The 24,919-nt window shown below is 52.1% G+C and overlaps 10 protein-coding genes across 10 annotated transcripts; 6 read left to right on the top strand and 4 right to left on the bottom strand.

Annotated features, from left to right (window-relative positions):
* Positions 1-413: 413 nt before the first annotated feature.
* Positions 414-1,532, top strand: J4E78_004385 (uncharacterized protein; the record flags this gene model as incomplete). The annotated part of the gene is made up of 1 exon (XM_049365014.1): positions 414-1,532. One exon carries the CDS (start codon positions 414-416, stop codon positions 1,530-1,532), a length of 1,119 nt encoding a protein of 372 aa, XP_049222815.1.
* A 2,125-nt stretch (positions 1,533-3,657) lies between these two features.
* J4E78_004384 (uncharacterized protein) lies at positions 3,658-6,860 on the bottom strand (the record flags this gene model as incomplete). The annotated part of the gene is made up of 6 exons (XM_049365013.1): positions 3,658-4,135; positions 4,192-4,439; positions 4,500-4,675; positions 4,812-5,370; positions 5,422-6,141; positions 6,618-6,860. The coding sequence occupies 6 exons, from the start codon at positions 6,858-6,860 to the stop codon at positions 3,658-3,660; spliced, it is 2,424 nt and encodes an 807-aa protein (XP_049222814.1).
* Positions 6,861-7,732: 872 nt separating this feature from the next.
* On the top strand, positions 7,733-9,760 carry J4E78_004383 (uncharacterized protein; the record flags this gene model as incomplete). Its single annotated transcript, XM_049365012.1, has 5 exons — positions 7,733-7,860; positions 7,913-8,207; positions 8,254-8,458; positions 8,513-8,680; positions 8,730-9,760. The coding sequence occupies 5 exons, from the start codon at positions 7,733-7,735 to the stop codon at positions 9,758-9,760; spliced, it is 1,827 nt and encodes a 608-aa protein (XP_049222813.1).
* A 1,537-nt stretch (positions 9,761-11,297) lies between these two features.
* Positions 11,298-11,953, top strand: J4E78_004382 (uncharacterized protein; the record flags this gene model as incomplete). The annotated part of the gene is made up of 2 exons (XM_049365011.1): positions 11,298-11,353; positions 11,416-11,953. The coding sequence occupies 2 exons, from the start codon at positions 11,298-11,300 to the stop codon at positions 11,951-11,953; spliced, it is 594 nt and encodes a 197-aa protein (XP_049222812.1).
* Positions 11,954-12,134: 181 nt separating this feature from the next.
* J4E78_004381 (uncharacterized protein) lies at positions 12,135-14,574 on the bottom strand (the record flags this gene model as incomplete). The annotated part of the gene is made up of 2 exons (XM_049365010.1): positions 12,135-13,988; positions 14,362-14,574. The coding sequence occupies 2 exons, from the start codon at positions 14,572-14,574 to the stop codon at positions 12,135-12,137; spliced, it is 2,067 nt and encodes a 688-aa protein (XP_049222811.1).
* A 1,080-nt stretch (positions 14,575-15,654) lies between these two features.
* On the bottom strand, positions 15,655-16,440 carry J4E78_004380 (uncharacterized protein; the record flags this gene model as incomplete). The annotated part of the gene is made up of 6 exons (XM_049365009.1): positions 15,655-15,818; positions 15,871-15,891; positions 15,944-16,071; positions 16,129-16,235; positions 16,300-16,372; positions 16,421-16,440. The coding sequence occupies 6 exons, from the start codon at positions 16,438-16,440 to the stop codon at positions 15,655-15,657; spliced, it is 513 nt and encodes a 170-aa protein (XP_049222810.1).
* Positions 16,441-18,323: 1,883 nt separating this feature from the next.
* Positions 18,324-19,388, top strand: J4E78_004379 (uncharacterized protein; the record flags this gene model as incomplete). Its single annotated transcript, XM_049365008.1, has 4 exons — positions 18,324-18,755; positions 18,813-18,882; positions 18,966-19,204; positions 19,260-19,388. 4 exons carry the CDS (start codon positions 18,324-18,326, stop codon positions 19,386-19,388), a joined length of 870 nt encoding a protein of 289 aa, XP_049222809.1.
* Positions 19,389-21,000: 1,612 nt separating this feature from the next.
* On the top strand, positions 21,001-22,047 carry IPP1 (Inorganic pyrophosphatase; the record flags this gene model as incomplete). The annotated part of the gene is made up of 4 exons (XM_049365007.1): positions 21,001-21,177; positions 21,254-21,373; positions 21,428-21,855; positions 21,906-22,047. The coding sequence occupies 4 exons, from the start codon at positions 21,001-21,003 to the stop codon at positions 22,045-22,047; spliced, it is 867 nt and encodes a 288-aa protein (XP_049222808.1).
* A 228-nt stretch (positions 22,048-22,275) lies between these two features.
* On the bottom strand, positions 22,276-22,620 carry J4E78_004377 (uncharacterized protein; the record flags this gene model as incomplete). Its single annotated transcript, XM_049365006.1, has 2 exons — positions 22,276-22,391; positions 22,440-22,620. The coding sequence occupies 2 exons, from the start codon at positions 22,618-22,620 to the stop codon at positions 22,276-22,278; spliced, it is 297 nt and encodes a 98-aa protein (XP_049222807.1).
* A 302-nt stretch (positions 22,621-22,922) lies between these two features.
* On the top strand, positions 22,923-24,328 carry J4E78_004376 (uncharacterized protein; the record flags this gene model as incomplete). The annotated part of the gene is made up of 2 exons (XM_049365005.1): positions 22,923-23,269; positions 23,335-24,328. 2 exons carry the CDS (start codon positions 22,923-22,925, stop codon positions 24,326-24,328), a joined length of 1,341 nt encoding a protein of 446 aa, XP_049222806.1.
* Positions 24,329-24,919: the final 591 nt, after the last annotated feature.

Here is a 24,919-nt window from a genome sequence, read left to right as displayed (position 1 = left end):
TTGCTATCATCGACTTTGGTACATGCTTCGTCATATGTAGGTATGCAACACAAGTTCGGAAGTCGAGTCTACTGGCATCTGCCACGTATCGCCCACCCACTTGTCCAGCCGTTCTTTTTCCGCTAAAACCTGCGTGTGTCTGCTCGCATCCTTCATTCACCATGCAAGTTTCAAGTTACATGTGAAGATGTGCGAGGTGCGGTGATTGGAGCGTGTAACACTTTGCTGGCTTTTCGCGGCGGCTACATAGTCGGAAGCCCTCATCACGTGACACAGCTGCATCCGTCTGTGGCTGACCGGTCTGTTGTACGTCTTGGCCCCAGCAGGCTACATTCAAATCCTCGTCTCACAGTTACCTCGCAGATCTCAGCCTTGTTACCCTGATCTTGTTATACTCTCCAGGCAAAACGAGCATGAATTCCATCACTGTCCTTGAAGAAGTGGCTACGAGAGACCCCTTTACTCTGATTCTCAAGAGCAGTCCGAACGCCTCGAAGCTTCTGCAGCTACCAGCCGAGCTACGCTACGAGATCTACGGGTTTTGCTTCAGCGAAGAAGTCTACAGTTTCGTCGATGCCGGTTGCAAGTTCAACATATCCACCAGAAGCCATGGGTACAATGAACGAGCTCGCAAACTACCAAGGTGGCTCCTAACGAATCGGCAAATACTGAGGGAGAGTACCCAGTACTTTTTCGAGGAGTCTATGTGCTGGATCTGGTCCAAAGCTCACAAAGCCGACATGACGAAAGGACCGACATCTATCCTCTCGCTCACAAGAGTCCGTTCATTGCAGCTCACTACTGGCTTGTCAGTCATCATGATGGAAAAGAGCGACGAGAAACGTCTGGCTCAAGCGGCAATCGTCTTCCATCCTCACAGTACATACACGGCATACCTGAGCAGCCTGACGAGATTCTCTACGATCGATATGCTTCACCTACGAGTCCTCAAGCTGCGAGTCAACATGCCGTATTCGTACTCGTTTCATCGGCTCCGCTATCGCAACACCCTCAAGAGCTCGGAGGTTGATATCACCGCTCTTTCGAAACTGGGCCCGGGTTTGAGAAGAGTTGAGTTCATTATTCCCGAACCACAAGTCGACAGTACGTCGGAGGATGAAGTGCTATTTGCTGAGATTGCATACACTGCGGTTCAAACGGAACTTGAGAATGTCGCAAAGCGCTTGGTTTCCTACGAGGGAAGATTGTCGGGATACATCGCAACAGATTGGTTAGAGAGAAAGACTTTCCCAGGTCACCAAGTGCTAGACGGCGATGAAGCGGCGGTCGGATACGATTGGCACCTCGACATTTCATCTGCAGAAGGGGTTTCAAAAACCTCCATTCGACACAAAGGGATGTCGAGCTGGGAAGACATCAGTGGAAAAGATGCTCGATTCCACAGCCGCAAAGAACTTCCTGATGGGCAAATCGAGTGGTACAGCGCGATGCATGGGAATATCAAGATTGCGGTTGCAACCAGTACGCTTGGAGGGGCGAGTTACACATTGCCTTTACATGTAAAGATCTAAAGAATTTCATTATATTACTAAAAAGAAGTTTTGGAAGTTTGTCGACAGCACGATACTTTGCAGATGTGCTGTCAAGAATAAATCGCAGCTTTTCATGCAACCCATCAATCTTCTCAATTAGCGTTAGCAAAGACGAACATGCATCGCAATTTCCTTCACCCTGACATATCGTTGAAATCGGGCCGTCTTTGGAGGGACTTGTTGCGGGGCCCTACGCGATACCTGTGAACTTGCGGCTCCTTTGCACAGCCTCCACAAAGTTCAAACCTCGGGAATATATCGACGAATATAGAGTTGGGCTGAACGCGGCTGGATACCTCTCTCATGCCGCGTGATGGGCATGCATGTGTGCGACTTGTTTCTTTTGCTGTGTGGGTGGGGTGGGGTAGTTGGGTGGTCGCGTAGACTAATGCAAGATCCCGCGTCTACGCCTACGGAGATTCTTCTCATACCTAGGTAGCGTGCGAAAGATTCACTCTCCATCAACAACCATTCCGTTACCCCTTCTGGTAGACTTTTGTTTACTGGCCAAATGAGATTTTGAAGAGTGACACCTTGAGACAGCGTGGTCGTTCCTTTCCTTAAGGCTCTTGATTGTGCGCAATATTTTTGTGCAGGCTGTCGTGTTCGATCAAGCCTGGTATTGCGCTACACAGGAAGAGCTCCTCGGAAGAAGTAGACATAATCGCTTATGTGCACACGGAAGGTATCTGGGCATTTACCTTTCCAGGTCTGCCAAGTATGGTAGGGTTTGCTATGACCCCCCACCGGTGAGGCCATGCATGAGCGCCACATGTTTTGATTGGAAGAGATTGAACAAGAACATGTCGGTCGCCCTGATTTTAGGCTACCATACCCCTCCTGTCAACTGTATAACCACGGCAGACGCTGGAATCTTCTCGCCTCCACACACGATCCGGCGTCACCAAGCCCCAGTCTCGTTGTTGACAGGATGGCATCTTCAGACAGTAGCGATAACCCAGCTGGCGCTGAGTCCTTAATCTCCACAAAGGGTGAGTGACCTTCCAGAGCCGCGCGCCTTCATCGGTGCGTTCCACGGCGTTCCGCTTATCACGGACAGTCTGGACGACGCTCCTCACCAACACAGCCTATCTGCCAGGACTGCTGACCCTCGACTATTCGTTAAAACGCTCCAAATCCGTCTATCCCCTCATCGTCCTGTACACGGATGAGCTTCCACTGCAGGCGCACGAGGCACTTGATCGCCGAGGTATCCGGAAGCGGCACGTTCCCTATCTGTTGCCTACAGCCTCCAACGACTACAGTAATGATCCACGTTTCTATGACTGCTGGACTAAGATGGTGCCCTACGGGCTTACTGAGTACGAGAGAATTGTACAGCTTGACAGTGATATGCTCATCATGAGAAACATGGACGAGTTGATGACCCTCGATCTCGATCCGCCTGAAATGGAAGGAAAGGGCAATAAAGTCTTTGCTGCGTCACATGCATGTGTGTGCAATCCTTTGAAGAAGCCACACTACCCACGAGATTGGTATGTGTATGCCCCCACATCTTTAGCTACCTTGCTTTTCCATGCCTTCAGCCTTGTTGAGATACGAGTCACTAAGATGACAATAGGATCCCCACCAATTGTGCGTTTACACATCAGCATGACAAGCCTGATGTGGCGCAAAAGGTCGGCTCACCCTGCACAACTGGACTTCAGTACATGAACGGAGGCCTCCAGGTAGTCAATCCAAGCAAGGCTGTGTACGATCTCATTCTGGAAGCCCTACAACAGCCTCAAACGGCAGATTATGCATTTGCTGACCAGTCGTTGCTTTCCGATCTTTTCCGAGGTCGATGGGTTGCATTGCCATACATTTACAACGCTCTAAAAACGTTGCGATGGGGAGGTGTTCATGACGCAATCTGGAGAGACGAGGAGGTCAAGAATGTGCATTACATCTTGGCACCGAAGCCCTGGAACACCAGAGATGTACATCACGATTCTGACCGGGTATCTCATGCATGGTTTTGGAACATCAGCGACGAAAGGCAAGCAACCGAGAAGCAGTCTGGCATTGACGATGGATTTTGAACGTGGTCTATATGGAATGAGTACATAATGAACCTCTCCAATCTGAAGTAACAACAACTCTACTTGCGCCTTTTTCCATCCTTCTTTCCCTTGGAAGATTTCACGATAACCCGCTCCTCCTCCTCCTCGGTCTCGCTTTGTGAGTCACTCGCCTTTCCTTGGTTCTCAGAGTCTTCGCTTCGTTCACTCTCTTCTGAGTCTCTATCACTATCTTCGCTATCAGTCGCAATCTTCCCTTTTCTTCCAGTCTTTCCCCTGGCTTTAGATGGCCGGAGGTGCGCATCTGTTCTGCTTCTCAACGAAGAATACTCATCCATTCGTGTCTGTTCCAGTCTAGCGATGTCAGACTCTGTCTGGCCTCCAAGTGTGCTCTTGAGATACGTGTCAAACTCAGCAGAGGCTTTTGCAACTGTGGAAAAATGTTCCTGAGAAAGTTCAACCCGGTGAGGTTTGTGACCGACCCCGTGTTCGTCATTCTTCTCCGTTGTCTCGAATTCTGCGAGGGCGATCGCAGTCTGGAAAGCATTGCGGATTTGTCTGTCGCATTTGTCAGCCTTATCTGTGCTATAAAACATAGTTGCGCTAATATATACCTTCCATTCCAACTACCTGAACCAGCTTTCTTGAGTTCCATGTAATGCTCTTTGGCGAACTTCAAGATCTCTTTTGATCTGATCTTGAACTGATCGCCCTTTATCTCCTGAGTGCGCGACAGATGCATCTTCCAGATTCGAATCGTAGCATCCTTTTGAAGCCCAGGATAGTAGAGACTGATGTGGATGCGGGAACGAAAGGCTGGATCAAAAAGGCCCACACGGTTGGTCGTCAAGAACAGGATACCCTTGAAGTTTAGATGTTAGATCGGCAGCCCCTCACGATAGTGTACTTGACAGCAACTTACACTGTAGTACTCAAGTGCTCTCAAGAACACCGACACGATCGAATTGCGCTTAATGTCCGTCTTGTCGCGCTTCTGGAGAAAGATGTCGGCTTCGTCTAAGAGGAGGACACAGCCCCACTTGTGTGCAAGCTGGAAACTACTCTCGAGATTGGTTTCAACCTCAGCTGCAGTGTCACCTATATCGCCGCACGTTATCGGGAAAAGCGGTCTTTTCGTAGTGTCGGCAACGCACTCCGCGGTGGAGGTTTTTCCCACGCCTACCCCTCAGTCAGTAAGCGTATCTCACCATCGTCCACTCGTAGGAGCACGTACCGGGCGCGCCATGCAGCAAGATGACCAAGCCTTTCCCTTTACCCCGAACAAGATCGATAGACTTCTGGTTTTGCGGTCCACTTCCTCCTGTAGTAGGTAGTCGTGCATGATTCGCAACCAATGCCCGTACAGTCTCTTTATGACCAGAGGGCAACACCAAGTCACTGAACCCGCTGGTGTATTCGACATCTCGGATGCAGTCGATACTGAATTTGGCCCACTTGCGACTTCGCAGAACGAACCCGTACACGAAAGGAGGCAGTAGAAGTTTGTCCTCATCATCAAGATCGGCCGGGTCGGTCGTAGGCTCAAGGTCGAATCTATGGTCTTCCATATATCGCTCCTCATGCTGCATGTCCCAACCATAGTCTTTGTGGACAAGCTCGTTGTCGCAGCATCCGTCTTCTGCGCAGACGCCGTCGGTGACGGTGGGGTTGACTGTTTCTTCGTACGTTTCTCGAAGATTGTGACCTACTAAGCTACCCACTCCTACAGGTGAGAGTGTAGTATGGTATCGAAGCATAGCCATCTTAGTGTCTACGATGATCTGGGAGTCGACCTGGTTATACGTCAACACATGATAGGAGGGGAAGCAAGGCCAAAAGCTTACCTCCTCGTGGGGCTCATCTAGCGTGAGACCGTGGTAGTGTTTGTGCGACGCTTGATCGGCTTGCGAAAGCTGAAGGTACAAGTTGCCTCGATGTATCAACCGCTGTCGTAGCTGTTCGTGAGACGGATCGAAAGCTAGCGGAAAGATGGGAAGACTAGTGATTGGTTTCTCTCCGTCGTATTTCCGGACTACGAACGTCTTTTGAACAGGTCCGTAGTGGAAACCATCAAACTCAAAGCTGGCAGTTTCCACAATGAATGTCTCACCCCGGTTCTCGTTTCGGGGTGCGGACTGGGCATCCAGAGCGGCGCGAGCTTGGAGCTCCGCCAATAGGCCGTGCTTCGCAAGAGGTTCGCGTCCTCCCGTCCACCTCAACACTCGGTATACCTGCGTATCATTGTCGCTGGCCCTAACTTCCTGTCCATAACGGAAGAGATGCCATAGGTCTGTGTACGAAATGGTAGCCAGCTTCTTCGTTTCGATATCCCGCCGCATGTCAAACATCGGCTTGAGATCCGTATCATACAACTCTTCAAGTAGCTTCAGCTGCTGTATGGCTTCGATATCGATAGGCTCATTGTTCAAGGGGCGATCAATCTCTGTATCCGGCCTCAGGGTATCGACTTCATTGTGTTCTTGAACAGTTTCGTACAGTTGTGCAAGCTTCTTTCTTATTGGTTGCTCGAGGGTTATGAACAACTTGAACGGGTACTGGAACACCTGGAATTCGGCATGAGTATCAGAGAAGAACTGCTTTATAACAACACTGTGAGACTTAGTGGACTTACAAGAGACGTCGTTCCGCTAGTCAGAAAGCTAAATCCGACACTTTCTGCAAGGTGCTCTAGCGTCTTGAGGAGTTTTGAAGAGCGAATGCGAATTCGCTTCGGGTTCTGTCGCACCGTCGGGATGGTAAGTGCCCTGGAAGGCGAAGTGCGACCGAGTCCGGCGTGAACGGAAGAGCGCTTCCTAGACCGCGAATTGATGCTGATTCGTGGTTCTTCCAAAAGTACCTCAATGACGGAGTTGATCCCTCCTTTCTTGAACGCCGAGCTACCTACGTGGGTGATCTGCGGACGTGGTATTCCAGACGGTGCAGGTCGTTTGTAGTGTCCGGGCGGCGCTCCAATCGGGGGTCCGTAAACAGTGCCCGCTAGAGATCTTCTATCTTGCGTTCTTTCGTGATGCATGCTGACCTCTTTCCTGGACTCCGAGATCGATTCGTGGTATTCGATACCATTTGCCTTCATATGGAGAGGCTGTTCACCGTCCTGGCTCACATTGATTGTGATACGGCGTTCGTCCACATGGCCGGGGCTTGGTGGACTCTGAGTGTGTCCACTAATCTGCTCGTTGTAATTGACTCCGATAGATTTGTTCTGCTCCCAGATCCGGTTATTGAAACCTTGATAGGAGTTCGAAGAATCTGCGGTACTCATGATGAGTATGTTCAAGGATTACACCGAGTGATGGAGCCGTGTATGTTCTCAATGAGAAGGTGATGGTAGTATGCGTCAGAGACAAAAGTATACACGCATCGGTTGCCAAAATGCGTGGAAGAGAGAGTCTTTTGGGAACTATCCTGGACGACTACCTGAAACCGGTCAGATTGGAAGGCTTAGCAAACCCTAAATGTGCATGGTAGCACTGACAGCTGGAATAGAGGCTCAGCTGTGACACGTCGCGTGCACCACGCCAAGACGGCAAGAAATGCAATTTGTAACAAAACTGGTATCCTACATCAGCACAGCCATCGGTAAGGAGTCTCACTGCATAACTTGGCTGCAAGCCACATGCCAAAGTTGGCTCGGCCGTCCCGTCTTGCAGCTGATACCCGTGGTTGGTGGGGTCAGAGGCTTGCTTCCGCTGATGCCCAGATGCACCCCTCACACGAATAAACATGACTTCGCCTTTTAGTGAGTAGTCATCGGGCTTGCTACTATGCCAGTAAACCCTTGCAGTTCTGGAAGAAAAATATCAGGCAACAGAGTCGGTCTGACAGCACATCACGTAGCCACAAGTTCATAGTGAGGCGCAAGAAATAGAGAAGGCTGTTCCTTACCATATCATTCACAGCCTTGCGACAGTTGCCTGCAGTCGCCAATTGAACGACGGTCCCCATCAGGAAGAGCAGAGAGCTTGTCTTACGAGGTCTGCACTCTCTTGCTTTGACTTTCATCCTATAGCCAAGAATCATCCGCGTCGCGAAGAACTCTAGCGGGCTGATTGTACCGTTTTTGTTTCCGAAATGGCCTCCAAATTTAACCAGGAGGACAGCACACAGCTGCTACAGCGTCGAAGAACCCGAACAATGTCTCCCGTCAATGCTTCTGCCGACTTCATTCTGAATTCCATCAGTCTAGCTGAGAACACTCGCTATGTAGCTGAGATGGACTGTTTCGTGTCACTGGAAGAGGCCGAGCAACACCAGAACGCACTGTAGGCCATCTCTGTCTCGATACGTTTCGAAGAAGCACTAAAAGACGTCCAGGGTTGAACTTTGGCAAGACACTGCCGTCGAAAAAGAGAAGTTGCTGGCAGCAATGAGCGTTCTACAGCAAAAAACACGACGCAAAGATAGCGTGACGGAGAGAACCCATGAAGACCAGCGATCATATACCTGGAAACAAGTCATTACCGAAGTACAGACTGCTAGCGACTCTTACAAGAAGACCGTCTTCGCAAGAATGTGCGAAAAGTCTGATATATTTGAACATTGGCTGGCGCTCTTGCCGGCTGGTGACTACACATCTTCCATTAGCGGTGCTTTCATCTTGGGAGTCCAAGTACGTCGTCTTGCACACCATCTTTACACAATGTTGACAAGCGTAGGCGGCTCGTAATATAAGCGGCACCCAGCAGACGATCTACGAAGCCCTAGCCACCATACCAGAAACCTTGTCCCATGCGAGCGCATACGTGGAGATATACAAAGCTCACTCGAGTGATACTTTGGTAAAGAAGACTGCTGAGCTTTGCAAAGATATCCTCGTGGTTTTGCGAGTCATAGTTGAGTTCTTTGCCAAAAGCTCATGGAGTAAGTCAATTCGAACAGGACTTTTTGTTAGACCAATGTACTGATGAAGCCAAGGAAGAGGTGCCTCTGCGATGATGAAGGGAAGTGCGCATCAACAGGAACTCACAGATGCCATCGAGGAGATGAAGAACAAAGCCCTGCAATTAAGAGAAGAGGCGAATCTTTGCCTTCAACGAAGAATTGCCGAGATGGATCAGAAAAGCGATCTTCGCGCTTCTCGAGGTACGTACATCGTAACTGTAGGATACGCAGATACTAACTAGTCGTCTAGAAAAGGCTCGCCATGAGCTCTCGAAAGAGGAACTACTGCTAGCCATCGACTCTAGCACAGAGATCACCGCGCAGAAAGTTTGCACATATCTCATGCGTCATTTGCAGGCGAATCCAGATTTCAACGTGAAGACTGGTGGCCGTAAGTCTCTACATACGCATTTTGGCATGGCAGATCGCTTACCTAGGATAGTCGCTTCGAATACCAATACTCCTGCCCTGCTGACTGTAGGAGAAACCTCTCCCCCAAGGCCGTCCACTACCATCGGTAACAGCATCACCATCAAAACTTTGTTGAGAACGCTTGATATCGACCTCAAGACCGTTCAAGACGATACAGAGTACTGTCTAGCGTTGGGCTTTACTCAAAGCGAAGGCTTTCGCAATCGAGCATTGTGGGTGCTACAATCATCCGAGTTTGGTGATTTCGTGGCCAGTGCGGACGAGTCGAAGCTTCTACTAGTCAATGGTAACAACGACGCCGCGCAGTTCATTTCACCGCTCTCGCACGTGTGTGCCAAAGTCACTGACCTGCTGAGTGTGTCGGACGAGATCTTCTGTCTCAACTATTTCTGCAGTCGTCACACAGATCAATGGCGTGAGCCACGAGCTGACGCGACGGGACTCATTGCAAGTTTGACGGTTCAACTCTTGACTCAGGTCAAAAGACGAAAGAAAGCCCAGAGCCTCGATTTAGACCTGTCGTTCTTGTCTTTTGAAGATCATTGTGCTGTGCAGGCTGGCGACATAGAGGCGACATTCGATGTCTTCCAGGCCGTCGCGAAGCAGCTTCCCAAAGATACCGTTGTCTTCTGCTTCATTGATGGTCTTTCGGCCTACGAGAACTCCGATCGCAGAGAGAACACCACCAGGCTGATGAAAATGATGCTCAAGTTGATGAAGAGATGCAGGAGCGTGGTCTTCAGATGTATGGTAACTTTCCCCGGAAGAGGTAGTTTCACCGATGCTTGGAACGTGAAATCGATCGGAGGAAAGGCAGAAACGCTGGAGGTTCTCATTGATGGCTTGTAACTCGGGCTACGCGTTTGATATTTGATATTTGATATTTGCGTAGTATCAGTCCCTTTGGAGAGGCGGCGTAAGCATACAAGAAATGGATGGGTCACCTTGTGTAGTTACAGCGAAAGTAGAAACTCTTTACTATATAAGCGTACCCATCTCAGGCTTACCTTATGCTAGCTTACATGTCTAGTACATGTCACTTGCAGTGACTTTTAGATTGTGGTGATTTGTAGAAGAGCGGACTGGCGAGGTGCAAGCTTTGGCGGTGCGTGTAGTACCTCATAAGATGTCACAAGCCGATAACTTACTAGCGCGTTCACCTCCTGAGCTTTTCCTCTGACCCTTCCGTCACCTTGCACCTTCAACACTTTCCACAGTAAGAATGTCGTTCCTGAATCTTCAACCCTTCGACCCAACGTTGGCCCGTTATCATCACGCCTATCTCAACAACGGTGTTGCACCACCCATCATTACACCCAACGTCAAAGGCCCGCCTACTCTCGTGCCTAACGCAAAGTGCCTCGCAATGTAAGTATAATCTCATTGAACCGGACTCTGCTCACGCATAGCCTTACTATCTACGAACACAGGCGCTAACAGTCAACAGCGCTCAACGCAATAGAATCCAATCACCTCTTCTGCGATTACCAGCTGAGGTTCGTAACAAAATCTACGCCTACACGCTCGAACTCGTCCCTACGAAAATATGGCGGTGGCATCACGAAGAACTCTACTTTTGGGATCGTATGTTGTTTGTCCAATCCTCGCGCGAGGTCTTCGCTGAGACCGCCGCCGCGTACTTCGAACTAAGACTCCTCCCATATCACTACGCTACGTTATCAGTGGTTAAACTCCCGCCGCGCAGGTCAGGACTCGTACTGCCGATCACACCGTCTCAGTTCCGTATGCTGGGGGCCCTTGCTTTTAGCTGGTATAACGCAGTGGGCCTAAAACCAGGTAAATACTGTCCATTTGCGCACAGCGGGCTGAGGCGGTTACATATTTCCGGGGCATCCGAAGAGACGAGACCTCGATTTTTGTGCGAAATTCGGCTTAGGGGTTGGATGGAGAATCCGCGGTTAAAGTTCACGTACACCATGTATGAGGACTTGAGCACTCCGCAATGGATCCCGGATGCATAGCCATCGAGACTCAGCAAGATGAAGGGTGTATGTGGCGCTTTAGGATGGATGCCGACAAATGATGCCAATGCGTCGATTCCTGCATGTGGGTTCGTAAAGTTTGGTCGCGAAGGATAGGCGAACCGAACTCAATCCTACTACGGCTGACTCAAAGGTAGTGCTGGTACTGTAGAAGCGAATGGACGAATGAAGTGACGAAAGAAAGTAATCTATGGTTCACCTTTTCATGCGCGACTGGTATTCCATGCGCTAGCGGCGTGACTCACATTGCCGTATATCATGTATGAATCTCAACCACCTCTTCAACCTACGCTCTCAACTTCCTTAACAACTTCACTCCAATTCGACTGATCTGAAACTCCTACCTCCCAACTCAAACCCTGCCAACCTGCACGTCTGTCAAAATGGACGAATGCAAAGGACCACCCACTCTCGTACCCAGCGCCAGTTGTCTCGCAATGTTAGTTTCATACCTCACTAGAAGTAATGCGCAGCTGAGTATGGAATGCTGACCGCCAACAGTGCTCAGCGCAACCAACTTCATTCCCCTCTCTTGCGTCTGCCAGCTGAGATCCGCAACAAGATATTCGATCTAGCCCAAGATCTCAGCGCAAGGACTTGGAAACATGACTCCCATTTCCAATGGGACCGCCTCGATTTATCCCGTGCATCACGACAAATCTTCGCGGAAACCGCACATGCCTACTTCGCAATACACATCTACCCTGTTGCACGCTTCATACATCGCGAGTTCGACCTATCCGACCTCTCGAAACTCCGGAAGCGGAGTACACCGTTACAGCTAAGGTTGATTAGGCATATCGATATTGATTGGGATGCCTTTCAATCTGAAGATCCAGCCATGGGACTCCGCGAGCCTATCGAACAGAACATGCGTACATTGCGGATTTTTCCTGCACTGGAAACACTGATTATCTCGGAGGCACCATATCAAGTGACCGGTGCTGATGACTGGTATACGAATGAATTCCGGAAACAAGTGGGAAATCAAGACCTCGAGGTGGTGTATCTGGAGAAGGAATATAGGAATGGCGGTTAATCATGGAGAGTATGGTGACTTCTTCTTTGATGATTTCGTTTTGGATACAGACTAATGTGTGTGTGACGCCGAAGCTCGGTTGCCGTGTTCTGGGTTAAGGATGAGCAATATCCATATGAGTCATTTGGGACTTCGAGATAGAAATGAAAAGCATCTCCATTCAACCATGTGTACTCCCAGCCTAATAGTGACCTTTTAAGATGTTTTGCATAACGCGCTTTGCTCTTTCACCACCCGGAAGGGTTATTTCAAACATACCACCCGCAACGGCCTGCTTCTGGAGTAACTCACCAGCATCGCGCAGCCTCATCCAGCTCTCTTCATTCTCCTGCATAGCAGCCACATTCGCACTCCCCAAAGTAGGGTCGTAGAAAGGACTATCCGGGTCCGTTGAGTTGAGACTGTACTCACTGGGTGGCGGCACACACACCGTACCAGGCGACGGCAGCTCCCCCGTCTGGAAGTACGTATTGACACGACTCAAGATACACGGGTCAGGTGCCGACATCGAGCAATGCCCAGCATGATCGCCAATCATAAGGCTGCTGCCAGGGAATAGACTATGCATATAGCGTCCGCTGCGAAGAGGGGTAACAGGATCTGCCGTATTGCTGACGAAGAGGATAGGATGTGATGTATTTGCACCCCAAGGACCGTCAAACTTGTAGCTAGCTTTGATCTTCCAAGATGCACATTGCATCAGTAGCATGGACCAGTAAGAACCAAAGTTCGGCGAAACTTCGTCCATGATATCCCAGTATGCGGCGAATTCATCTTTGGTCAGATGGGTTTGATCAATTCCATCGCTGCATAGGATGGCTGTCGTGGAAACAGGGGAACTTGGCTGTTCGAGTGGTTCGCTGCCGTCGGCAGGACAGGAGAACACGTGGTTGTAGCGCAAGGTTTCGGCGATCTCGTTGATTTCCCTACCAACTCCTTGTTCAATGGCGAATAGGCTGGCGGCTACGAACTCAAATGTGAGGCGCGGTTGGTAGGTAGCGCTGAAGAGAATTAATTTGATGGTGGACCAAGTGAGGAGTTCTGGGCCTTCTGCCGAGACGATGGGAAGCGGGTTGTGGTATAGCGATGCGATAATGTTTTGCGTGCGCTCTTCTATGTCGAGAACACTTGAGTTGGCGGTGGCTAAAGGACATCTATTGGGACCCACATTGTGGCAGAATGTATAGAAAGAAGTCATGGCCTTTTCGACGTCTACAAGACTTCCGTTACCCATCGAGTGGGTGTAGTCGTACGAACTCACGACTCCATCGAGGATGATACGTCCAACACGGTCCGGGAACATGGACGCAAATGTGGATCCAAGGAAAGTCCCGTAGGAAAAGCCCAAGTACTGCAGCTTACTCTCTCCAGGAACGTACGTGGAGCCTTGGCTTCCAATGCGCTTGCCAGCCTTCTGTGCAGCTTTATGAGCGACCTCTTTCGCCACATATTCGGCATGCCTCTCGGTGATCTCCAACATGTCTCTGGCGACGAAGGCGGTAGACATGTACTGCTTGATATCCGGTCCCTCTTGTTTCTCTTCGGCAAGCTTGCAAGATGCACCAAAGGCATGTTGCATAGACCAAAGTCTACCAAGAGCTGCATCCGAGCTTCCAACAAGGCCCTCGGTCTCTTCCCTCAGGCTCCAAGACCACGAAGAAGGCTGATCTGGCATGCATCGAGCGACTGGCTCTGTCCAACCGACGCCACGAGGGTCGAAGCCGATGATGTCGAAGTATCTTGCGTCAGGCGATGGGGTGAAAGTCTCAACGTTAGAGTCTATGATCTGTTGTAGCCCTCCTGCTAAGAAGAGCGCAACTGATGTACCTGATCCTCCGGGCCCGCCAGGGTTGAACAAGACCGGGCCACCATACCGGGGATCATCTACGGATACTTTGGCGGGTAGCTTGACGACAGCGATGTTCACAGTATGATCAGGGTACGTCCCGTTGAAGTAGTCCAGTGGCAGGCTCAGTTTTGCGCATTCAAATTGGCCAAAGCATTTGTGGAATGCTAGATGCTCACTCGGTGCGATCTGGAGCTTGGTCAGTCTTGCATCCACCAGTCGATATTATGATGCTGAAGCAGGCTTGTTAGACTAGATTGTAGAGAGCTGCGGTTCGCTTGTGTTGATACAGTGCTGAGACTTGGGTCCGAGCGACATGCTGGTGAACCGGAATGGGATCTGGTCAGGCCACCAATCACGATCACATTTTTCATTGAGCCGTTTGATGACGAAGGTCGTCTGTAGTGCTCAGGCATGCGCCCAAGACATCTCCCGGAAGTAGAGTAACCACCTGCTGTGCGACTTGGATCGAGGCTATCATTCGATCTGATAAGATGCGGGCCAGGGTGGCTGCAGAACCACGTGTGCGGTGCGACGCTCAGGGAACACTCTCTCAACATACCTCGGACCACTCAAAGGCAGCATCATGCAACGCAGGCTCAATGTCTAGAAATGAGGACAGATCCCAGTTCTTCAATTCAGGGAAGATGGTATCCACTGCCGCGAGGCACACGAGTGTGACGAAGGTCGCAGAAAGCAGCGCACGCCACCGCGTCGGGGTCCGTCCAGGCTTGACCGGCGCCGTCGCATCCTCCAGCCCGTTCCAACTCTTCATGATGTACTCGAAGTCGTTCCAGCCGGCTGAAGAACAAGCAAAATAAATGCGATGAAGTATTGGATATCCGCGAGTCGTTGAATAGTAGAAGACGGGTGTGGAGGGGTCGTCTGTCAGCGTGCATCCTCAGCCCAAGACATTCGACGTCGCATCCTGGCGCCTGACGCCAAAAGTGAAGATCACCTCAGGCAGCAGCAGCAAAGCACTCGAGGATGCGGAAGTGTGTGCGCGAGGACTATACAAAACGCAGCACGGAGTGCGCCTGACTCCCCGCAGACAGCCCAGCTATCGCTTGCAGAAACCTGCCTTTCTACTCTGCGTTGGTGCTGCAGCTGCAGCAGAACTGGCCGGCGGCTATGTATGCAATATGCAGATGTGGTCACAATGCGCTGCCTTGGCTGCTGAATTTTCCAAGTGCAGAAAGCGAGACTAGTGCGTGCGATGAAGTAATCGGTTAGTTGCCGTCGAGATTATCCATGTGCTGGGTGGTGAGGAGAATTGGCATCGCCACGAACCTGCGTCTTGTGGAGGGACTCGTTAGAGACCGCAGAGCCTCATCGCAACAGCGGTAATGTGATATCATTGATCCTCAAGAAGAAGGCATCGGTCTGGCTGTTGTACCCGTTTGCGAGGCGAATGTGAGTGAGCATGCTTGCTTTTGGAATGCGGTGTAATCTGCTTTTTGCTGACATGTCTCTTGCTAGAGTTCAAGGTTACATTGGAATGACACAGCTTTTGGGTAGGTAGCAAGCCACCATGGCTACGAAGAGCCCGTAAGGAAAGTGCACAAAGAACGGGAACCCTTATACCGCGACAAGTACAGAGTAGCAGCACCTCCTGATTCAATGGGTATCTCATCTCTCAGTACCAACCACCTCTACTGCCATTAAACATGATATGAAACGTCCGTGTGAATGATGATGCTCATTCGAGGTGGAGCAGTGTCGGCTAACGTCCAAAAGATCTCCATCGTGTAAAGCCAGCTCCAATTCCAGGAGCGTTCTTGCCCTCAACTAGAAGGTTCGTACCTTTGGTCATTCTGAGAGCACAGGACTGTAGGACGTGGGTCCGCCGAGGAGTTTACCATTGCTGGCCACCACCTTGGCCACCCTCTTGACCACCACCGTAACCGCCCTGGCCACCGCCCTGACCGCCACCGTAGCCGCCGCGAGACTGGTATCCGCCGCCGCCGCCGCCTTGAGAAGGTCCCCAAGAGCCGCCGCCCTGGCCGCCGCCGCCGTAGCCTTTTTACCAAGTTAGTTTCTCACTGTGAATAGAACGGTGACATGTGCTTACCACGGTCGCCGCCACCGTAGCCTGGGGATATAGTTAGTATAGAGCCGCGACGGGTAGGCTGAGTGCAGCTTACCTCCTCCTTGACCACCGCCGTAACCTCCACGGTATCCGCCGCCACCGCCTCCGTAGCCGCCGCCGCGAGGAGCACCACCGCCAGCGCGGTCGGAGGCCTTGTCGACGCGAATCCTACGTCCGTCGAATCTGGGGAAGTCAGCAGTGCCCACTGTTGGATGGTACGTGAAGGCAGAAGAGACGTACTCCTCGTTGTTCATGGCCTGCATAGCGGCATCGGCCTCGGTGTCCTGGGCATAGCGAACAAAGCCAAAGCCTCGGCTGCGGCCAGTATCGCGGTCCTTAACCACGACCTGTGACGATGTGAGCATGGACTCGACCTTGGCGACGACATTCGTCGAGTAGCGTGTCACTTACGGCTTCTTCGACTTGACCGAACTCCTCGAACTTTTGACGGAGAGCTTGGTCGTCGGTGTGCCATGCGAGGCCTCTGTGAAGGGTCAGTCGCGGTCGCAGTATGGGAAGGCTGCGTACTTACCCAATGAAGAGCTTAGACATGGTGAGAGTGATGTCTGGGTCGAACACTGAACGGTCTCAATACTAGCTCTCGCAACTCGAAACAAGGCGCGCGATACAAGGAAGCTCAAGACAGGTAGTGACAGGAGTTGTAGAGTGAAGGAAAAGTGCAGGAAGGCGAGGAATCCATCGCGGCTTCCCGGGCAGGCAGTATGTAGCAACGTGACGGAACGAACATTTGATCTTGTAGCACCAGGCTGTATTGGTGATGATGGCGCAAGCGATTGCTCTGAAGAGTTAGAGGAGGGAGAGTCGGCTGCAGGCTGTCGCAAGAAAGTGATGGCACAGGGTGAGGAGCAGAGATAGTGAAGCGTCTAGGTTGGCGGGGCAAGCGACGATATGAGTACCCCTCCACCAGGTGAAAGAGCGCTAGGCTGCAAGCAAGTAATAGGTTGCGCGCACGGACTGGAGGGCTGAGGGCCCGGTTTATAAAGCGACGTGGATGGCCACGAGCGACGGGGTGCAATGTGTCTCTCCAGCCAGTCGAGCCAGTCAAGCCAAGGGGTCTGGTAGTTCGGACCTGGGCTGCAGGCAGGCAAACGGAACTGGCCCCTCGCAGCTAGCCGGTCCCAATGCCTTGTCTAGGAGCCCGCACCTGACGATGGACAGGGTGCAGATACTGGTTCTGCCATACATGTCGGCTGGCTGGCTCCCTAGCCTGTCCCGTGTCTGTCTGTTCATGCTGGGTATATGCAGCCCACGTTAGCCTGAGACCGGGGAGGCCCAATTGCAGGGCCCTTGACGAGCCAGAGAAAACGATTTTTTTGATAGGTGCATCGATCCATCGTCCTGCTCAGAGTGCCGGCAGGAGTGCGGCAGCGTCATTGGGCCACTGCGAAATACGTGCATGGACAAGCCTGCGGATAGACAGATTGCGTGCTCGAGACAGCAGCGATCTGCGCCCATGGCTACAGCAAGACTATCGGGCTGTGACGAAAAGGTCAATGGCGGACAGGTATTGGACAGAAGATGGTGGTTCAAAGAAGCTTATCAAAGTCGCCATCCTTAGTCTGACGGTGTGGGGATCGGGTCTAACTAACTTCCAGGCTCTCCAGGGCTCTGCATCCCGAACTGGCTCGTGCGCGCGACGTCAAGATGTAGCAATTTGAGCGTGCTTAATGAGACGACTGCTCGCACCTATACGACCGAAGTCCATTGCGCTGAGACAGGCCAGAATGTCTCATCAATCACATACTACACAGTCGTCACCATCGGATACAGAAAGCGGGCAAATCGGCAGTGTTTACCGAGCTATACCGAGGCAGCGCGGACTGAGCCGATCCATCTGTGTTCATTCTGCGTATCTCCAAGCAAGTCGGCGACGAGAAGCCATCGCAGCCATTTCCCTGCGATAGCGGCACAGCGCATGCGGCAGCACGATGCACGGTGCCAAGACGTCTCGCTCTCGGGGACCGATTCTATGGCAATACCATCCATCCAATGATATGAGCATCTTGCAGCCCGAATCGAAGTAAGGAGAGGAACAGACACGACAAACATGGCCTCATTTCCACACCGTGAAGGTTGAAGGGTTGACGATGCACTGGCGTCATCAATGTATCGTGCCTTCCTCCAGCAATGCAGTGACTTCGGCGATGCCGGCAGCCTCACAATGGCACCACCCATTGCACCTGCCATCACTCTGTCTAGCTATCTGACGTAGCCTATCAGGTAGCTGCAACATCCAGATGAGACCTTGTCACCTTGAACGTCTCCCAGATTACCGTCATACAAGCAACTGAGCGACTATCACGACGATCTGCTCATCCACGCCGTATCCCAGCACCTTCTGGCCCCTCGAGCATCTCAGACCCACCAGACTTGCGAGGCGAACCAGACTCCGTTAACGGCACGGCTCGTCTAGGATGCAGGACAGCATGGACATACGCAAGTGGCTAGACGAGACAGTGCAACCGGAAGCACCGCGCGAGCCCAATAACCTTCATCAGACCGCAGAGCCTGCTAAACGGAAGCGCCGCCGCAGATCAGACAGCTCCCTCCTCGATCCCCGTCCACTTGCATCCTCTCCGCATAAGCCAGCGGAGGATAGTGCTGACGAGGCGCTCCAGGCGACATGCAGCGACAGCTCTAGCAGCAGCCGATATGCGCGCAAACCTCGTAGAAAGACGCGTCCAGAGCGGTATGAGCCACAGTATGAGCCAGGTCCCCATGCCCATCGCGATCGTAAGGACAAATCAAAGAAGTCGCGACGTAAGCCTCGACGCAAGAAGGGCGAGAAGGTACCTGGTGTTATGCAGACCTTCCAGGCCACGAACATATCTGGAGATCGGCTGACCGTAAGATGTCTATGCAGTCGTCTGGAACATACAGTATGGTGTTGACGATTGGACTAGTTGAAGCCACGCGAGCAGCTAGGCCTCTTCAACAAGGGACGGACATCTACTGCGATCAAGGGCCGCGGGTGTGAGTAATTCATTCCCCTTCCTATAGCCTGAATGATATCTTCCTGTACGTCTTCCCCGCATTGCCCAGCTGACGTGTCGCAGTGCCCGATCTGGTCTTCTCTGAGATGAAGTTCTTGCAGCAGCACAAAGACGAACCAGAGCCTGTCCCTCGAACCGACGCGTCCAAAAAGAAACGCAAGAAGGACAATGAACAGATGAAGGAAGGAGAGATCTCCGCTTTCTTTACCTCAGCGCGACCGGCATTAGTCGACAAGGACACGAACATCCTACCGCAGCATCCTGTACCAAAGATTAAGCGGCGTCGTCGTGATCAATCCTCGGTAGATGACATTGCTATACCTACTGTTGAGGCTACAGGCCAAGCCTCATATTTAGGTTTTGGAAGTAGAGGCCCTCGCCATGAGAGTAATAGCTACGTTTCTTGGTCAGAGTCAATTCGAGCGCCTAGCACGGCGCCCGCACGCCCTCACATATCTCACATACGTACCAGTTCGCGCGATGTAGACTTTCATGGTGAGTTCGAAACCAGAAATGCAAATGAGAGTAGCTTCAAACTACCAGCCCGACCCCCTCCAGTGACGAAGGAAAGAACCGATAGCACGCCTGCCGAACGCTTCAGGGTTTCTTCATTGGCTCCATCACATGGCAGAGCTTCGAGATCACAGTCCTTTCCGCAACACACTTCGTCACCGCGACGACCGAACCTCGTCGATCGATCTGCGAACCCACGTGCGGCTGACAACATTCATTCGCCTTCGTCAATGCCACCGTCTGCGCCCAAACATGCTATGGGCACGCATCGTACTCAGCTACCCAGCTCCTCGAAGAATAATCGATCAGACTCAACTCCAGTCTCTGGGATGACTGCTCCATCCGGGTATGGACAGGAGAACCAGCATAGCGAATACAGTCCTGCTGGAGAAGGAAGAATACCGACATCTTCTGACTTGGGGGTGGTTTTGCGGCATTGCAATGATACCTTCCACGAACGACGTCTGGCCATAGGTTCGCGGAGGAGACACACCGAGGAGACGCACCCATCGTATCCACAGTCGAACCTGCGGCAGAGTACGAGAGACACTTATCATGCAGCTCAGCAGGGTCCTACTGTACGCTTCGCGGATCAGTCTCATCATGGACCGGTGATGCCAAATTTTGCTGGCCCGAGCATCTACGAACAACAAGCACAGCGTCAGCGACCTCGTATGCAATGGGATCGCGAGGAAGAACCTCTCCAAAGTCAATACCATTTCGAAGAAAACTACCTAGACCAAGGAAATCAAATGGAATACGACGACGGGATGGAGCATGATGACGAGAACTGGGGAGGGCTTCTAGAAGAGCCCCTGTCGTATAGCCTTGATAGTGATCCTGACATATACGGCGGTATCGAAGCACACCCCGGAACTGAGATTGAGCTGGTCCAGGATACAAGACCAGAAAACGATACGGTGGCTCCTGGATTTTGGCGGCCGAATAAGTTGTACTGATGTTGAGGTGGGTGGCTGGCCGGCAGCCACATAGCGCGTTAGCGGCAACTTTCTTTTTTCGTGATTAGAAGAGGTCTTGAATAGCGAGACGTGAAGACTGCAGTTATCCCAAGAAGCTCAAATGATGAGGAAAGACATGTGACTGCAATCTGATTCATGGCAATTTGAAGAAGCTCAGAAATCGATAGCGACAAGCTGCCTCGGTGTCCGTGCATAAAAAGTTGGAGCTTCCGGTCTCCGCTCCCGTACCTTGCGGACGTTTTCTGATCCTCGGTCTGGGCTTCGCATGAGAGGAGAATCGGCTGCGCTTCCATCTGGTAGTTTACTAAACGGGTGCCATCTGCATGCTCATCCATCAATCGTTGTTGCGGCTCTGTCCCGCCCAGAGATTGATCACCCGGTCGAAGCTCCCCTTCCCTACCGCGACGGCTGTCCCATGCAGACAGTCGGCGGTGACGTTCGTCACAGTGGCGCCTTCCCAACACAGCTCCCCGCCTGCGAGCCCCACTAGTAGACCCCTCAACGACAAAATCAACTCTAGGGCTCGTCTACTTGCAGGCCATCTCAACTCCACAGCTTCTTCTTCCACAGCCATCCACACAGCTGCCACGAAGACCCCATCCACCATGTCTTACACCACCCGCAAGGTTGGCGCTGCCAACACCCTCGAGCACCGCGTCTACATCGAGAAGGACGGCCAGCTCGTCTCGCCATGGCACGACATCCCGCTCTACGCCAACGAGCAGCAGACCATCCTCAACATGGTTGTTGAGGTGCCCCGCTGGACCAACGCGAAGATGGAGGTGCGTCGGCCCCAATTGGCTGCGCCGTGCCCTGTGTACGGCTGCGCGAAACGAAAGACGCTGACTGTCGCTACAGATCTCCAAGGAGGAGCAGCTCAACCCCATCAAGCAGGACACCAAGAAGGGCAAGCTCCGCTTCGTGCGCAACTGCTTCCCCCACAAGGGTTACCTGTGGAACTACGGTGCCTTCCCTCAGGTACGCTGACGCGACCCCGATACCGGACAATACACAAATGCTGATGCTGTGCAGACTTGGGAGGACCCCAACGTTGTCCACCAGGAGACCAAGGCCAAGGGTGACAACGACCCATTGGACGTCTGCGAGATTGGCGAGCTCGTCGCCAAGCCCGGTGAGGTCATCCAGGTCAAGGTCCTCGGTGTCATGGCTCTGCTCGACGAGGGAGAGACCGACTGGAAGATCATGGTCATCAACGTCAACGACCCGTTGGCCCCCAAGCTCAACGACGTCGAGGACGTCGAGCGCCACCTGCCCGGCCTTCTCCGCGCCACAAACGAGTGGTTCCGTATCTACAAGATCCCAGACGGCAAGCCCGAGAACCAGTTCGCCTTCTCCGGCGAGTGCAAGAACAAGAAGTACGCCATGGACATTGTCCGCGAGTGTGCCGAGGCCTGGGAGAAGCTTGTCACTGGCAAGACCCCCAAGGACGAGATCAGCCTGTGAGTAGTGGCCAACCTACCCCGAGTGATTTGTACTGACGAAGCTCTAGCACCAACACCACCGTCTCGCACTCTCCCGACCGCACCGATGCCAGCTCGCTCAACGTTCCCCAGGGCGAGAACAAGGCACCTGCCCCCATCGACGGCAGCATCGACAAGTGGTTCTACATCTCCGGTGCCCCGTCCAACTAGATATAACGGGAGCCGTGATGAGCACAAAAGTCTGGATATCATTGGAGCATGGGAATGACTGTAGATGATAGATAAACGTGCATGATTAACGCCGACCAACGACGGTATATGGACCCATGAGGAATATCATCAATGCCTCGTCTCAGCCCAACCCAGAATATTGCCGTGACGCCGACCGATGCTCTGTGTCTTGATACATATGTACATTCATGTCTTGATGCCGAGCCCTTAATTACCTGCCAACTCGTCTTTACGAGCCAGTGACCGTGAATGTCTATCCACTTCCTCGACGACTTGTGTTATGCGCATGTTGCTGAGGTCGAGGTTCATCTCCTTGCCATCCTCTATGCGGATGTTAGCTATTGCCCGATGTGCACCGAATGTGTACGTACTGAACTTGACGCCCAAACTGGCAGGCTCTTTGCTGTCTCGTGGCAGCATCTTGGACTCAATCTTCATGCCATCTGCACGTGCGTTCGGTGGTATTAACGAGAGGAAGAGGCGGGCGGGCTTCGAGCGCGGGGAGAAGGGATTGAAGGTAACGCGGACGTCGGTCAGGAATCTGGTGATCATTGCGGCGGTGGAGGACGGAGGAGCTGACGATGCAGACTATGGCTTGTTAGAGGATACACACAATGAATGGATGCGACTACTTACTAATAGGCGGTGATTCGGGAATGCGCTGCAATTGACGTCCTACGCTCGTCGCAACCTCTTCGCGATAAGTCCGTGCTCAAGATTCTCTGCGGGCCACGCTACAGCTAGCCGTCCAGACACGTTGCGCTCTTCCACCCCGCCAAACGGCCCACCGTAGCCATCTCCGTCATAGGCCATCTGCATACATCGACCAAACTCTCTCCGCATTCCGAGCCACCATGGCACCTCTCCCCTCCACCACGCACACTCTCACCACCCGTTTAAGCGCCCTCTCCGAAGCCAACAAAGGTGTCGGCCAACTTATCCAACGACTAGCCAAGCTAGACTTCCAGCCGGGTTCGCAGCCACTCGACAATTCCGACGAAGGCGACGTGAGGTTGGAACTCAGTGCCGAGATACACGAGACTCTGAAGGGCATCGAGGAGGAACTTGAACTTCTGAGGCAAGAGGTCGAGGACGTTACGTCACAAGGGGGCATTACAGGAAGAAGGCGGGATAGCAGCAAAGACAGCGAGAGGAGTAGACTTGCTGTACTACTTGCGAGATTGACTGAGGACTTGAAGTTGTGAGTGATGCATTCCCCGCTTACCGTGTTCTCTGTTATGGCATGCTAACCCTACGTTCCTGCAGATCGCGATCACAATATCGGAAAGCGCAACTCACAGCCAAGCACAACGCCGACCGCGCAAAGCTCAAAGAGCGCGAACTCCTCTTCTCCAACCTACAATCAGGCTCTTCCACCCCGTCTTCCACATATCGCCAGAGAAAGCAACAACAAGGGCTATCGGAAGGCGAAGTCGTCGCGCAGGCCTCTTCAGACGTCACATCTGCTCTGCGCCGGACCGCCCAGTTGATGAAAGACGAGCTATCGCGCTCACGATTCGCACAAGAAACCCTCGAACAGACCAACGCCGCATTACAAGATCTCGGGGAGCAGTACTCAGACCTAAACACCCTACTAGCCAACAGCAAGAACTTGGTCTCGACACTCCTGAAGAGCACAAAGAGCGACACGTGGTATCTTGAGACCACCTTCTACATCCTCATAACGACTATCATCTGGCTTGTATTCCGTCGTTGGCTATACGGACCGCTCACCTGGTTCATCATCTGGCCAGTCAAACTTACCTTTCGCATCCTTTCCGCCGTCTTACCCTTCGGCGCCGCATCCTCAGCCGCATCCTCGAGCGTCGCGGTATCGTCGTCCTCAAGAACCCTCATTGTTCAACCTAGCGCAACAGGCGGCATACCCCGACGCGAACCCAACGCCCAAGGACACTACATACCTGTCGGTCGTGGAGGAGGAGTGAATCGACAAGGACAAGATCCTAGTCCACAAGGCTCGTACTCGCAACAAGTAGGCAAGATGGCGGAACAAAATCAACAGCAGCAACAGGAAGAAGTGCCTGATCACCCTCAGTTCAGACAACCAAGGAAGGATGAAGACGAGGGGCCGGTCACACTAGGCGACGGGACTGTGTTGCAAGAGAGCGATAAGCCGAGAAATCCAAAGAAGAAGATGTGGGAGGAGGATGTGGAAAGTGCGAAGCGTGATGAGGCGCAGGCGCAGGAGACCCCAGCACAGGAAGGAAGTGGACAAAGGCGGAAGAGAGATGAGCTATGAGCTGCGACTTCGCAAGTGGTTACGTAGACTGGAAGATATCCTATGATAATGACCATCATCATTACTTCATTGCCACCATCATCGCTCTGCGTAACCTCCGTCTCTGGAGCATGTCGTGACCGCGCGTTAGCGGCTTTGCCCTATATAACCCGCTCTTTTTCTCGCATCTTGCTTCTCTTCTTTCAACAACTACTCAAACTCAAAAGTCTTCTACTTCTGAAAGAATTACTTCCAAACAAGCCACATGTGTCTCGCTGGCTGCGCTCTTTGCTCGATTCAAAAAAACAAGTTTCGACTCCATGACTGCGTAGGCCCATTCCTCGGAAAGTCCAAAAACATCTGGAATATCTCTTCATGGCTGCACTTGTGCAGCGAAACTCCAAAAATATACCGATACGCCCTATGTCTTGTCGAGTTGCCTGCTGAGTGTTAACAAAACTTCGAAAGCTGTTTGCAATGGCCTGTTCCTCCTTTCCCGAAATGAAGATGTACCCTGGCTATGTCACAAAACTGTGCCTACTTTTACCCATGGCTTTGTTCTGGGTGCTTTTCAGAAAGAACTTAGTAAGATGCATGTTGGCTTTCCTCGTC

This window comes from Alternaria triticimaculans (genome assembly GCF_023758025.1).
Source record: "Alternaria triticimaculans strain BMP 0046 chromosome Unknown scaffold_5, whole genome shotgun sequence".
In the NCBI taxonomy this organism is placed as follows: Eukaryota; Fungi; Ascomycota; class Dothideomycetes; order Pleosporales; family Pleosporaceae; genus Alternaria; species Alternaria triticimaculans.
The sequence above is the reverse complement of the archived record's forward strand: the minus strand, read 5'-3'. Positions and strand labels throughout refer to the sequence as shown.